This window comes from Pituophis catenifer, unplaced genomic scaffold, assembly GCF_029215685.1.
Source record: "Pituophis catenifer annectens isolate HBS135680 unplaced genomic scaffold, rPitCat1.0.hap2 SCAF_1, whole genome shotgun sequence".
Taxonomy (NCBI): domain Eukaryota; kingdom Metazoa; phylum Chordata; class Lepidosauria; order Squamata; family Colubridae; genus Pituophis; species Pituophis catenifer.
Window position 1 is genome coordinate 308,676,319 of NW_027256881.1, and position 16,010 is coordinate 308,692,328.

Below are 16,010 nucleotides of genomic sequence, written 5' to 3' on the forward strand. Positions count from 1 at the left end.
GTAGTTGTATTTAGGAGTCTGACCGCCCATGGATAAAAGCTGTTTTTAAACTTGTTTGTCCGGCTGGCTATACTTCTGTGTCTTCTACCTAATGGTAAAAGTGAGAAAAGACACTGACCAGGATGTGAATCGTCCCTAAGTATCTTCCTTACTCTGCTGAAACAACAAGACCTAGTGATGTCATCCAGTAGTGTTAGGGGGCAACCAATGGTTTCTTGTGCCAAATTAATCACTCTCTGTTGTGCCTTCCTGTCCGGAGCTGTTGAACCAGCGTACCATACTCTTATACAATTGCCTCCATAAGCTGTGAATACTCCAACACTGGAGGTTTTTAAGAAGATGTTGGATAACCATTTGTCTGAAGTGGTGTAGGGTTTCCTGCCTGGGCAGTGGGTTGGACTAGAAGACCTACAAGGTCCCTTCCAACTCTGTTATTCTATTCTATTCTATTCTATTCTATTCTATTCTATTCTATTCTATTCTATTCTATTCTATTCTATTCTATTCTATTCTATTCTATTCAGTATGTAAGAATACTTTCTATCGTAGACCGATAGATAGAGGTCATCAGCCGTTGTTACTAACCACCAGGGATGTGTGTTGTTTTTCCAGGTGAGATTGACTAATAAGCAATCCCAATCCCAAGAATTTAAAAGAGGAAACCCTCTCCACACGGCCCCCCTTGATATACAATGGAGCAGATTCCTCTCTGTGCTTCCAGAAATCCAGCACCATCTCCTTTGTCTTGCTAGTGTCCAGAATACATATTCTTCTATCCTGTTTTTCATTTTTAAAAAAGATTTCAGTTATTTGCTTATCAATTTTTTTTGTTTGCGCTTGTAGTTGATCTACATTATCTTTTATCACTGTTACTTCTGCTGTGTATGTAGGTTGCTTTTTGAACACCATGTGGATAGCTTCTGGACTTCTTCTCTGTATGCTGATTTGTCCTCTCCAGTTATAAGACCCTCCAGGAATGGAATGGAATGGAATGGAATGGAATGGAATGGAATGGAATGGAATGGAATAGCAGAGTTGGAAGGGATCTCGGAGGTCTTTTAGTCCAACCCCCTGCTTAGGCAGGAATCCCTATATCATTTCAGACAAATGATTATCCAATCTCTTCTTAAAAACTTCCAGTATTGGAACATTTACAACTTCTGGAGGCAAGTTGTTCCACTGATTAATTGTTCTAACTATCAGGAAATTTCTCCTTAGTTCTAGGTTGCTTCTCTCCTTGATTAGTTTCCACCCGTTGCTTCTTGTCTTGCCCTCAGGTGCTTTGGAGAATAGCTTGACTCCTTCTTCTTAGTGGCAGCTCCTGAGATATTGGAGCACTGCTATAATATCATCCCTAGTCCTTCTCATTATACCCAATTCCAGAAACTGTTCTTTAATTTTAATGTTATCCTTCAACAAAATTTATTCCACGCCAGTATTTATGTTTAAGAAAAAAAATATAAGAATATATTCATACATATGACTTGATGCTGGTTAACTCTGGTGCACCTTAAAGCTTAAATGTGCTTCCTATTTTAAGTGAATTAATTTAGGGCTGTTTTAAACATATTATCTAGCTTTACTAGCTTTTCATTTCCATGTAAAAATATACATCAGCCAGAAACCTCCTTTATTTACCGTGTTTCTTCGAAACTAAGACCCTTTCTTACATTTTTTTGAACCCTGAAATAAGCACTTGGCCTTATTTTCAGGGAGGTCTTATTATTTTGGGGCGTGTGGAGGAAACCAGAGGAAATGGTGGGGACCAGCTGTGCATGCATTTAAATATTTTTGGGGAGGGCTTATTTTCAGGGGGGGCTTATTTTAGTGCATGCACTCAAAAGCCCAATTGGACTTATTATCAGGAGATGTCTTATTTTAGGGGAAACAGGGTAACTAATGCCCATTGTCCAGAGAGACAATTATCATAAATTAACATACATGGAAATGCCATCGACATAAAACTGTTTATAACAAAGAATGTAATAGGCCCATGCTCAAACACATTTGGTGATATTACAGCACAGTTTATTACCTGTGTGACATGAAGTATTTACCGTAAATACTATCATGAAATTAGGGATTGAAATGATTGGCCCCATAGAAGTCCCTTCTATGACTTCTGAGTAGTATTTGATTCTATGGCCATCACAAAATGCAGCTTGGACTCCATCTGGGAAGTGAATTGAGTCCATCCCATGATCAACTGACAGCACTGCTGGACAGTATCCTCAGCTGCAAAGGGAAGCTGAGACTGGACATTATAGAAAGTCCCCAGGGACAATATCCCCTGATCAGTGAGTAGCCCAGTTTGCTTCCTGTTTGGCTCAAGACATGTCAAACAATGTCATAATTCACTGAGATTTCAAAATACAGTAGACTAATGGGTCTCCATGATCAGAAAAATGAGAAAAGGATAATTCTCCCTATCCCAAAAATATGCCTCTACGGGTGTAATGGTGTTTATAATTTTTAAAGTAGAGATTAAAATTTAGGTAGAGACAGAAATACAGAAAGAACTCGGGGCAAGTTGATCTCTGTAATAATGTAGAGGAATTATTAACTGCTTCCTGAAATCTAATGGGCAAGTAAACAGTTTATTCAAATGATTTAAGCTGTGAATGTCTATATTTGCACAAGATGAATATTTGAAAATATTGCCATGGGCTTTTTATAATTTTTTTCCAGCAAAAAAATAAATAAATAAATAGATAGTTCTGATTTAGAATATATTCTTACAGAAATGTGATGTGCATAACAGTGTCATTCCACTGACCCATTTCACAACTGTTCTGTAAGAAGTCATTAAACAAAGAAGACATGGAAAGGAAGGTGCATGGAAGCTGCTTGCATTTTAGAATAGCATTTTAACTGGGAATGAAATCTCTGACCATTCCAGGCACAAAAGATTGACCTCTAAGCTGCATATATAGAGATGAAAATTAATCTATGGACAATGGAACTTCCCTCCAGACAAACAGATTACTATACCCCCTTTCTTCTTTGAGATTAATGGATAGAAATGGAAGACTGGAATCACAAAGCTGAATTCCAGTTTAATTTTCCTGACAAATTATGACTCTCCCCACTTTCTCCAAAAATACCTACTAAGAGAAAGAACTGGTACATTCACTCTGGTTTCCATAATCTTTGTATAGTAATGAGGATTTGCACAAAGAAATCAATTGCAGGGAAATTCAGAACAGTGTTATCAACACCAAAATCACAGAACAGGAACATCAGGAAAGCTGATCAGCTTGATAACAGGGTCAGTTACATTCTGTTCTTGCACAAGATCCACTTTACATTGCTTTAAACAGATGAAAAAAAGGACATTTTTCATCCCTCTAACAGGCAATGAAATTGACTTTTGTTTTTAAAAAGTGAGGAGAGGAATCAACGTACTTTCTAGTTTTCCTTTGAACCCAAGTTAAAAGAGCCTTGATTGCTTTCCGCTGATCCTTCACCGAAACAGACATGTTTCTCTCAACATTAGGTGTGCTGGGATGAGATGTGTCCGAATCAGGGCCACTTGGCCCTGATGACAGGCTAGATGAGGAGGAGTTCCTATTGAGGTTGCCTGTAAGTTCCTTTATCTGTAATGAAAAAGGCAATTATTAAGGACAGAAATACAAAACAAAGATCATTATCATCTAGTCATGCTTCCCAGACAATCAGCCCTTTTCATTGCTTTAGGCAAGAGATTGCTTGCAGGCACCCCTTCAGTGCTAAGACCCAGAGTTCAGCTGAGGCCAATTTGATGCATCTGAAAACAGCTGCCCATGCCCTACATCACTAGCACTGGCAACTGCTTTCCAATATATATCATAAAATGCACACCACCTTCCAACAGTCAATATTTTGCAGTAACATGGCCCAGATCTGGGCCAAACTACAGGTATGGATGCTGTAAGTAAACAATCCACAAACATGCTCACTTTAAGAGTAACATATTTATTCTGTGGATTATTTCCTCAGCTTTAAGAGGTTACAAAAATAAATAATTTGCATATACGGTATTACAATGGGGGCAAATGAATATAATGTGCAACTATTCCTAAGTAAACAGCCTTAGCCATTAATAATGTTGATGCACAGTGAAGATTTAAATATATACAATATGTGATTTGTCTTTGCTCACTACCGAAAAGGTAAACTTTAAATTTTTTCTTTTTATTATCATGATTAATCTGTAATAAATCTACTCATCTATCTATTGGACAGAGTGACCTTTCCATAAACACATCTCTTTCTCTTCATAGAAGGGATTGTATTACAGTCGAAAAGCCTGCTTGAGAAAAGTGCTTCTGTTATTTCCCTCTTAAGTGCTACAGGCCTTCATGTAACTGCCTTGCTATCTGAGAATCCTACTTCCCTGAACATTGGATTTTCAGGGGAATCAGTATAAACTATGGTAACTCTCTGCCTTCCTGTAGTTGTGTTCCCATGAACTCTGCTCCAAACCCTTCTAGCCTTTGCCAGAATAGGACGTCACATCTCTTCGCCCCCCCCTCAAAAGCATTCATGGAAAAATGAAAGGTAGTTCTGCTAAATATTGATTATCTTATATGTGGCAATAACATATGATTTATTAGAATGTAGCAAACTGCCTTTTTGATTGAAAGTTACCAAATGATAGAAAGGAAAAAAAAATACTCCAGCGTTTGAAAGAGATAACAAGTGGCAAGGAGCAGGCTCAGTTTGGAGTCCAGTGTTAGTTACAGTTTATGAAGAAGGTATTTTTGGAATGCCATAATAGCAGTAAGACAATGCTAAAATCAATGCCAATGTCACTTTGCAGCAGAACAGGATAAACAACCTGATCTTTTAATGAGTGATACTCAGCACCAGGCATGGAAGACTCTTTGCTTTTCAAAGGCCTGACATATTTACTTTTTAACAGATGGTGGGGCCGGGAAATGTCTTCTCATGTTTCCTGGCTTGTTAGCTCCCATTTTGCCATTTGAAAATTTGGCTCACCTTTAAAGGAATAATCATGTTTAGGAAATAGCAGCTGAAATGGGGGCAGCCGGAAGGAAAGTAGTAAATGGCAAAATAATTGAAAGGAAACGGTAACATTTTTTTCTCCTTACCAAATTCACACAGCTACTGTATGATTATCTGATCAGGTTTGGCCCATTCTAAACCCATACAGTACTCAGAAAGCATTTGGTTGGAAATTATGTTGCCAGGTTTTATTTTTTCTCCTTTCCCTAGCAAAGAAAAACTATTTTGATTTGGCCATTTTGAGGGAAAAACAAATATTTTAAGCATTCTAGTTAGATGTTTTTAATTGAATGAGTATGTATATTTTCTAGCTATAGTTTTGACAAAGCTATCAAAAATCCATTGTTGGGGGAAACTTAGTTCAGTTGGCTGAGCAATTGGGCAGGGGGTTGGACTAGATGACCTACAAGGTCTCTTCCAAATCTGTTAATCTGTAATCTAATCAATTGCATCATCATCACCTGACCAATCTCGCTTAGGCAAATAATCAGTTTAAATCAGCAAGGCTGAATATTCCACTTAATACCTTTTAAAAGAGATTCATGAGAATACTAATGCTTGTGATTTTTACAAACTCTCTTTGTCACCAGTAGGGGTTTTCCCCCTTCAAAATACTGTCTATTTTAAAGTAAATGTGGTTGCTCATTGCACATTGAGGAGAAACATGCTTACAATAGAGAGCAATGTAAATTATTTAAATTATATTAGTGGCAAGAGGGCACAAATTTCATGTGTTCTCCTGCTGGCTATCAAGTTCCCATGTAGGACTTAATCCTGAAATGTCATTGAAAATTTCACTGCCTTTCTTAAAATTAGAGTTAAGATGATCTAGCAAACTGGGATTGAGTTTCCAGAGAAGTACTTCCTAATTTGATACCCTGAAGATCAGCACTTCTAAATCTCCCAACCTTTCTTACATTAAATCCACAATTGTCTAATTGTTGTAATATGTTTTAATGTGTTTTTGTTGTTATTGTTCAATTATTTATATCTGTTTTGTTTTGGATTTTCTTTTTTAACTGTGTGACTCTCCCATAACCATGTATGTGGGATGGGCAGCTATACAAAATAAATAGATCAAAATAAATAAATAACATCTAGACCAGGGGTGTCAAACTTGCATCGTCATATGATATACTGCGACTTCCCCCCCTTCGCTAAACTGGGGTGGGCGCGGCCAGTGCATGATGCATCCAGCCTGCAGACCGTGAGTTTGACACCCCTGATCTAAACAATAACCCCAAGTCTTTTCAGAAAGTGAAGGGACTTTTGTGACTTTGGGAGTTAGCAAAATTTAATTGCCCAAATTGGAATAAGTCAGTTGCCCAAATTAGAGTAAGCAGAAACAATTCCTGTTTACTTGAAAGCCATCTGTAGATACAATCTCTAGTGCCAACCAGACTTTCCTAAAGATAAACTTTAATATATGCAGAATTCAGAATTACATAGTTATACAGCATTTAAATATTTTTTTATAAAAATGACTGTAAAAAGAAAGAATTTTAAGAAGCATGTGTCCAAGATAAATCAGACTTCAACATTTTAATTAAGGTTGCATATTGGTATTCTTCAAATATTTGTGGTATTTGTATGAATCCTCTGACTGAAACAATAGATTGGATAGGTTATTATAATTAAATATTTTCTTCAAAACTGGCAATTCTCTCCTCCTCGAAAAGGTCCAAATTCATTCAAGAGCCATATGATCTGCTTAGGTAAAACTCAAGGAATATTGATTAGGTTTGAAGGACCTGCTGTTCTTCTTCTTAGAAAAGTTTTCAAGTCCTGATTTGCACGTCTAGTAATTGGGTAGTATTTTCAATCTATCAAGGTGGCATAAATAGAACTCTCAATCACATTAGAGGTCATTTGCGGAAAAAAACAGCAACATTTATAGAGAGTAGAAATGCACGAGAAGTATTATTGGCCAAAATCTGGTTCCCAATGCATAAAATAGGGGGCGAGTTAGATCTGCTCTGGACTGATGTTTTTAAATAGTTGGAAGCATATTGATTACATGGGTAAATCATTGTGTGACATTTCAGAGTTTAATTTTGGTGTTAGTACATTGAAACAATGCACATCTACAACTGTTTAAAAAAGCAGTGTGCAACCTTTATTTTTTGACTGAGTCCTGCACTTGGTTTTTTGTGGCATATTGGGAATCATATTCCAAAAATTACCACAGGACAGGATAAAAAGTAGATAGGGCCAAGGATAACACTTACATTTGATTTAACATAAATGTAAATGTAAGTAAAATTAAATAACATAAACACTATGCAGTGTCCCCATATGTTAATTTTTCCTCTCCACCAAAATAAAAATGACAATTTGTTGTAAGGGTTTCTGGAATCTACATCTGAGACTTGAGAGGTTCAACTGCAACCTTAGCTGGGGCCTCAAGTTTTGCATCTCTGTTTAAAGCATAATTGGCAAGATGCATACCATTAAAATGAAGAATGCAATGACTGGAAACTGATCTAAGATTTGGATGAAAGCCAGAAACATTTAAGTCAGGCTGGACATAAGTAACTAGATGAAGAAAACCATTTGTGAAGATAAAGGAAATGTCCTGAGAAGGAGGTAGAGGAAGAAAAAGGGAGAAAAGAAAGAGGTAAAAAGGCTCGGGTGATGGGATCATTGCCATAGTCCAAATTTTGCAATGTTGCTAGACAAAAAAATAAAATAAAAATAAAAAATACAGATGACAGCAAGCATCTATTTAATTTGTATCCTTTTTTGTATATCAATCTGTTTTCTGTTGAAAGCGAAAACGTGAATTATAGCATTGGATTTTTTTACCTGAAAAAACAGGATTATGTTCCATATCAGGCCCAGTACCATGGAGGAGTTCCCATCTGCTATTTCAGATGCATCAATGCTAACCAGCTTTACCTAAAGAAAAATGGTTTGCATTTTTCAAAGTTATGTTTTCAAATAAATATATTCATCAAATAATTGATTTCCAATTGTGGAACTAGAGACTGTATGTACCATCTACATTTCTCAATAAGACTAGGCAATTTTTCGTCACATTGTGCTTTTTTACAGTGCAATAGCTACTGACTACTGTTTTTATCTACGCTTCTATATAAACTGTGCTAGTTTACAATATACAGTAATATGGCCCCACATATTTTCTTGCCTGTAGGACTGGCACTTTCTCTTCTTGCTACCTTGTTTTACCAGGTGACAAAAAAGTGTCAGCCTTTTTGAGAGAGGCCAGATCAGGGAACAGACTATTTAAAAGCTTCTCAATTTTACACTCTGCCCCTCATAAACCAAACAGAATCAAATGAGGGTTGTCTTGAGTTACTTTCATACCTCTTCTCCCTTCAAGGGCTAAGTTGATTTTTATTTAATGATTCATGCATTCTTTCCTCAAGTTATCTTGGTATTCCTCTATACCAGCCAGCAGCAAAGACAGATAACGATCCTTCTATTTTTATTTCAACATAAAGGAACTTGGCCATGTTGAAGGAATGTATGTAGGCCTGACATTTAGATCCCCAAGTACCTCTGGACTCCATGAGCAGGAGAGAAAGATGTCTTACCCAGACTAGAATTATTCATACTGCATTTAACAACTGTTTTTGTGGGTCAGTCACTGTTTATAGGCTAAATATCACTACCAGCCCCTTGTGCATTTTATTTTTTCTGACCTCCACAATCCACCTCTATCACACTTGCTATAATCATAGATGGATTATTATACATTGCAAAATACCTAAGGGCTTGCAATAATGCACAGATAAATATCTAAGAAACAATAACAACTTATGGTGTCAAGATCCAGATGCCCTCCAGAAGAGCTGTATTTTCTGGTAGTTTCCAAAAGTCATGCAAGGTGGGAGCCAAACTAGGTGCTCATTGGGAGGTCCTTCCAAACAATCAGCCCAATCAGTGAAAAGCAGCACCATTGAGCTTTGCCCCCCTTTGCCTTCCTAAAGTGGGGCAATGCTATAGTTTTTCATGGGCTGATTAAACTGGTCCAATCAATTTGTTTCAGAACATGCAGTCCTGCAGGTATCTAGACACCAAGCCATGTAGGGCTTTCTAGGTTAGTACCAGCACTTTAAATAGCACTCAGAAACTTGTCTGCAATGAATACAGGGCCCACAACACTAGTGTAGTATGTTCTCGTCTGTTGAACACTGATCATCACATGGGCTGCTGCATTTTGAACCAATTGCAGCTTCTAAGTCATCTTCAAAGGCAGCCTCAGGTAGAGCATGTAGAGTAGCCCAAGCGAGTTTTGGTGAGGACATGAATTACTGTAGCAAGAGCTACTCCAGGTAGGGTTCCAACTGGTGCATGAGCTGAAGCTGGAAAAAGTCCTCTCTGGCCACTCCCTACCTGCTTTTCTAGCAGAAGCTATGAGTCCAGAAGAATGTATAAGTCACAAAACTGATCATTCAGGTGCAATGCCGCTCTGTCCAGAAATATTGTTGAAATGAACAAAGAATCCCAATGGACAAACAGTAATTCTGTGTTAGTAGGATTCAGCTTAAATTCTCTCCCATCCGTACTATCATTTCTCTAGGTCAGGGGTGTCAAACTTGTGACTCACAAGCCGGATGCATCATGTGCTGGCCACCCCTATCCCCAGTTTAGTAAAGGGCAGAAAAGTTCATGATACATCATGTGATGGCAACATGACACCTCGAGTTTGACACCCCTGCTCTAGGTAAACTAGATCACATAATCAATTCCCCAGGATATCTACATCTACTTTTACTGAGACTGGTTATAATAACAGAATCTTATCTGATTTTGCTGTACCATCTCCTCCTTATGATTCAGTGAATTAGGGAGGTGGCTGTCTGAGCAGCTTCTAGACATTGTCTGGACATTCTGGATTTAGGAATGTTTTAGCCCTTTTTATCTTGGAAATGGAGCCTGTATAACTCTGTTAGGGTCATTTTCCTTATTTTCTACAAAGAACCATACAGCCTCTAGACACCAACAGGCTTCCCTGGAATGTCCAGTCTGGCTTAGCAACTTCATGTAAGTGTTAAATAGGAGGGGGGACAGAATCAGTCCTTGCATCATCCTACAAGGGAGTAGTCTCTGGTCAATCTCTCCTGCCCTTCCCCTCAAATGGAATCATCCATCAAGGAAAGACCATAACAACTGAATATAGTGACCACATTCCTCTATCACTGCTGACTGTCCAGAAGGATAACATGGTTGATGGTATCAAAGGCTACTGAGAGATCCAAAAATGACAAGGATGGATGCATTTGTCCATCTAGTTATAACAGTTATAAGTGTGAAGTCTAGTTGCAAATCACATTTTTTTCAATGCCGTTGTAACTTCTAACAATAGCAATAGCACTTAGACTTATACACCGCTTCATAGTGCTTTACAGCCCTTTCTAAGTGGTTTACAGAATCAGCATATTGCCCCCAACAATCTGGGTCCTCATTTTTTCTGACCTCAGAAGGCTGGAAGGCTCAGTAAACCTTGAGCTGGTGAGGTTGAACTCCTGACAGTGAGCTGAATTAGCCTGCAATACTGCATTCTAACCATTGCACCACCATGGTTCCATCAGTTGCTAAGCAAATTGTTATAAATCAAGGATTATCTGTACTTGTTTTTCCTTCATTCTGGGATTGGCCCTTCCCACGAGGGAAAAACTCAACACAACTAGACACAGGGAGAATTTTTCCCCCTGTGCCATCACTTTGCTAGACACCTAATTCTCACAGTGCTGTCTAATATCTATGTGTATTTACCATGTAGTATGGCTGTAGTATTATTTATTCTTCTTGTGATCATCTTTGGTCTCCCTTTTACTGATATTATTATGAGTATTATTATTCTGTTGCTTTGCATGTACACTGAGAGCTTCTGTACCAATGTCAAATGCCTTGTGTGTCTAATCACACTTGACCAAATAAAGTATTCAATTCAGTTCAAAAAACTGTCCCTGTGTCTAGTTGTTTCAGCATGCAATGCCCTGTAGTACTGTCCCGAGGGAAGGAGTTGAAACAGTTTATGTCCAGGATGTGAGGAGTCTGCAGATTACAGGTCTCAGCCCTCCTCCTGATCTGTGCAATATGCAGGATTTCTATGGAAGACAGTCTGGTTGCAATTATTCTTTCTGAAGTCTTGATTATCTGTTGAAGTTTGTACCTGTCCAGTTTGGTTGCTGTACCAAATCAGACAGTTATAGGAATATAAATAACAGGCTCAATAAAATTAAAATTAATAACTTAATTTTTTTAATAAACAGCAAAAAAAAAAAAAACAATAGTGATTAAAAGTTTGATTTTATAAAATTATAAATGGGTCAAGGATCCCTATAAGATTTTGGAATTTATAACGGACTCCTTCTGTTGGACTTTTGGCTTTTTTTTAAAAAAAAATAAGATTTTAAAAATTGGACACTAGAGGAAGCTAGAGGAAACTAAAGATTACAATTAAAGGAGACTAACACATAAACTCAATTTACAATTACAGAATGAAGCAAAATACTCCAACATTGGGCATTTTGACTGATATTTTTGAACAATGGGATCAGAAATTAATTTTAGCAGTGTCAACAGAGACATCTGCCTCTATGGAGAAATTGTGTCTAAAAGATGTTATGGAATAGGAACAAGTTCTACTTGGGAAGACTGAGTCTGAATTGAATATGGATTTATAAATTACAGGCTACAAGAATTACATGGAAAAAGTTGCTACACTGGACATACAAAAGAAACAGTTGATGTTTTAATACTTAAAATGGATATACAAACAATAAACTAAGAGAGTGACTTGGATAATTTTCCTATATTGGATTTACGAAAGCAGCTTGCTAAAGTTTTGAAGAATCTTGTGAGAAGGAAGAAAAAAAATTAGAAAAAATCAAGTTTTACAAAAATTATTTAAATGGACTAAAAATTAAAATGGATGGAAAGGAAGGAATTTAAATAGGTTTATTTGATCAAGGTTAAAATAGATATGTTGTTATCTCTGAAAACACTTAATGGCCTTTTGATGACACTAATATTGAAAGGATGCTATATGTATTTGTTTATAAATAAGAGATGGGTATTTAAGAAAAGGTGTTAAGTTATTAAAATTGTTAATATTTGTGATGAAGGTAGGAAGTAACTTCTTTATTTATTTATTTTCTTTACTTATTTTCTATTTCTTTTTCCTTTTTTATTTCTTTTCTGCACTTTCTACTTTCTTTTTACCCATCTATTTTATTTTAGTTTGTATTAGTTTTTACTGTTGTAATTATAATCTTTAATAATATAATTATTTTTTAAAAAACCAATAACCTCCTTGCCAATTTATTGGTTAGAAGCATGTCAAATTCATTGGTTTCATTAACTATCTCATGCTTCAACATTCAAACACTCCCTGTCCCTTTTGACACAAATTCTATGGTTAAAATGTACAGTAGCAACATTCATTATTTCAAGCACAAACATGATAAACATCTTCTGATGTTGAATTTGGACAGAAGCCTGCTCCATATTGGTCAAACTGAATGGATGTCAAAGTATACACTTTGTCTTGTGACTCCCTTCCAAATCACCATTACCTACTGCAGTCAATGATGCAGAAAACACTAGAGAACAACATGATATCAAGATACATCACTAGTGGGTTCAAAGGATACATTAAAATATGTCTTTGTCATGCATTACCACAATTACTACTTTGCCCTTCAGTTACATATCTGAATTTTTTTAAGCCAAAGCAATTAAGTTTATGTTGTGGTATCTCCATTTCTGACCATTTTATGATTACATAAGGCTTCAAAAATTCATTATTCTATTCAAGTTACATTTATTAGGTTACTCTGATAAATTTGTTCCAGCAAACTGCATGAATAGAACAGGGTTCATTATAAATGTGAGAGCCATATGAGCTTGTGGGTGTTTGGAAATGTGAACATAACATGCTTCTAATGCAAATGGGGGCTTCAAAACCCTCTCAGCTATCTTGGAAGCATCAGCTTTCTCCATTCATTTTTACTTCATGGCTTTTAAAACAGTCAATGCTTTTTAGGGTGTGATCAATTTACTCAAAGGTAAGATTTCAGGGTTGGGATTCAGGGTTCGCATACTGAAGCATATTTCACAAGACAAACAACATGTTTTACTTATTCCCAATAACACTCCCTGCAGGCAAAAACGGAAACGAGGGAATTTCTGCTACTCCCAGTGACAAGGTTAAATTCCAGTATGATGCCTCCAGTATTTCTTAAATAATAGTAAGAGTACTGGAACTCTCCCATGACCCTTTCAGTTTCTGCATAGCTACACACCATGATAGTCCCTTTGAATCTCTTGTGGCTTAATATTTAAACTAATATTTTAACTTCCCTTAGTGCCAAGGGAATTTTAAAATGTTTTCCTATCTGCCTTTCTCTTAAAGAATTCAAATATACTGCCTCCTGAGGAGTAGAAGAAGAAAGTACAATCTTAAGACATCACTACTGTCCTTTCTCATTCAACCTGGATCACATCGGCTCCAGTCAACATGATGATTGTGGGAACTGCAAACCAACTTATTTGGAGTACACCAGGCTGCAGAAGGGTGCCCTAGGGTGAGATCAGACATGTGATTACATGTTAAATATTTAAGCTGGTGATATTTTTGTTTAAAATGAGCCCAGATGAACTCAGATATTCACTAGGAGTGATGCCATATGAAGCAAAGTCTGAAATACATCTTGTTTGACACTGACTGACTTCATTCGTTGTGCTGAGCTGTAGGTTGTATAACCATTGTTAGTAAAGTAGCACAATTAAATGAATTCATGTTTTGTGGCTAGTAGGCAAATTTATAACTTCAAGAGCGTAGCGTGGGCCTTGTCACAGAATGGCTGGTACAGCAAATATAATCACTTACAAGACCCACCAATTTATCAGAAGGCAAACAGGTTAAGTTGTTCCTCACTACCCTCTGTACCACTTCAGTTTACCATTGTCTCTCCCCACCCCGTGACCCAATGACCAAATTTCAAAAGGAAAAAAGCACTGGTCGGTAGTTTCCTATCATTTCCCCCTTTTCCTTGCCCTCTGCCTTGAAGGAGGCGGTGGTGAGGCCCCTACTCAAGAAGCCTTCCCTGGACCCGGCTGTATTAGCAAATTACCATCCGGTCTCCAACCTTCGCTTTGTGGCGAAGGTTGTTGAGAGTGTGGTGGCACGACAGCTACCCCAGTACCTGGATGAAGCTGTCTATCTGGACCCTTACCAGTCGGGCTTCAGATGGGGGTACAGCACGGAAACGGCATTGGTCGTATTGGTGGATAATCTCTGGAGGGCTCGGGACAGAGGTTGTTCCTCTGTTCTGGTCCTATTAGATCTACCATTGACCATGGTATCATGCTGCAGCGGTTGAGGGGGTTAGGAATAGGGGGCACCATGTTGTGGTGGTTCTCCTTCCTCTCCGACCGCTCGCAGTTTGTGTTGGCAGGGGGGCAGAGGTTGACCTTGAGGCGCCTCGCTTGGGAGTGCCGCAAGGGTCGGTCCTCTCGCCCCTTCTGTTCAACATTTATGTGAAGCCGCTGGGCAAGATTGTCCATGGTTTTGGGGTGAGGGTACATCAGTATGCTGATGACACTCAGCTGTAACCCAGACCAACCCAATGATGCCCTTGACATGATGTCCCGCTGCCTGGAGGCCATACAGGTCGGGATGGGGAGAAATAGGCTCAGGCTCAACCCTTCCAAGACCAAGTGGCTGTGGCTACCGGCGTCCTGGTATAGTCAGCTGACGCCATCGCTGTCTATAGGGGGTGAATCTCTATCCCCCCACAGAGAAGGCTCGCAATCTGGGCATCCTCCTGGATGCACAGCTGTCTTTAGAAGAGCATATGATGACCGTGGCCAGGGGGGCTTTTTATCAGGTCCGCCTGATTTGCCAGTTGTGTCCCTTTCTGGACCGGGACGCCTTACGCGCAGTCACTCGCGCCCTTGTTACCTCCCGGCTGGACTACTGTAATGCTCTCTACATGGGGCTCCCCTTGAAGAGCACTCGGAGGCTCCAACTGGTCCAGAATGCGGCCGCGTGGGTAATTATGGGTGCAACTCGTTGCGCCCATGTAACACCTCTCCTGTGCGAGCTGCACTTGCTCCCAGTGGTCTTCCGGGTGCGATTCAAGGTGCTTTAAACCACTCCATGGCTCAGGACCTGAGTACCTACGAGACCGCCTTCTGCCACCGATAGCCTCCCACCGACCAGTTCGCTCCCACAGAGAGAGACTCCTCAGGGTGCCGTCGGCTAAATTATGTCGGCTGGCGACACCCGGGGGAGAGCCTTCTCTGTGGGGGCACCTGCCCTTTGGAATGAACTGCCCCTGGACATATGCAGGATCTCTGACCTCCGAGTTTTCCGCTGTGCTCTTAAGACCCTGCTCTTCCGACAGGCAGGGCTAGCTTCATAACTGAGTTTTAAATTCGGAATTCTTAAATTTTGGGGGTTTTTAGCTAATTGGCCTTGAATATAATACTTTTAATAATTTTTAAATTTAAATTGTGATGTTTGTATTGTGTTTTTACCTGGCTCTACACCGCCCCGAGTCCTTCGGGAGAGGGGCGGTATAGAAATAAAATTATCCTATCCTATCCTATCTACGGGCCTAGACACATTCTAAATGATGTTTAATCCTGATGCTTTGCTTCATAACATACAAGCTTCCCATGTATTTTTTTTTTAAAAAAACCTGAATCTTAACAAAGTATGAAGTAGGGCAGGACCCTTCAACCCCCAGGTCACAGATGGAATCGGGCTGCACAGCTGGAGGTGAGTGGCGGGCAAGCAAGCAAAACGGAAACCATCCCCTTCCTCTTTCCCCAATCCATGGAAGAATTGTCTTTCAAAAAAACTGCTGCCAAAATGTTTGGGGGGCTCTGAAGTAAGGAATTTATCACACACTAAGGAAGACTTTGGCTGGCACATTGGCATCCATGGGTATCAAACTGAGAAATCAAGGACTAATTTATCAATTTCTAAGTTCACACAAAATGCAAAATACAATAATCCCACA

The 16,010-nt window shown here is 38.8% G+C and overlaps 1 protein-coding gene across 1 annotated transcript in view; it reads right to left on the reverse strand.

The window, feature by feature from the left end:
- The window catches only part of CLMN (calmin), an 82,938-nt gene that overhangs the window by 14,991 nt on the left and 51,937 nt on the right, over positions 1-16,010 (reverse strand). Inside the window, exons 5-6 of the mRNA XM_070931538.1 lie at positions 7,813-7,905; positions 3,406-3,596 (exon numbers count right to left, since the gene is read on the reverse strand). Coding sequence (XP_070787639.1) covers positions 3,406-3,596; positions 7,813-7,905 — 284 coding nt within the window. The remainder of the gene's footprint in view (positions 1-3,405; positions 3,597-7,812; positions 7,906-16,010) is intronic.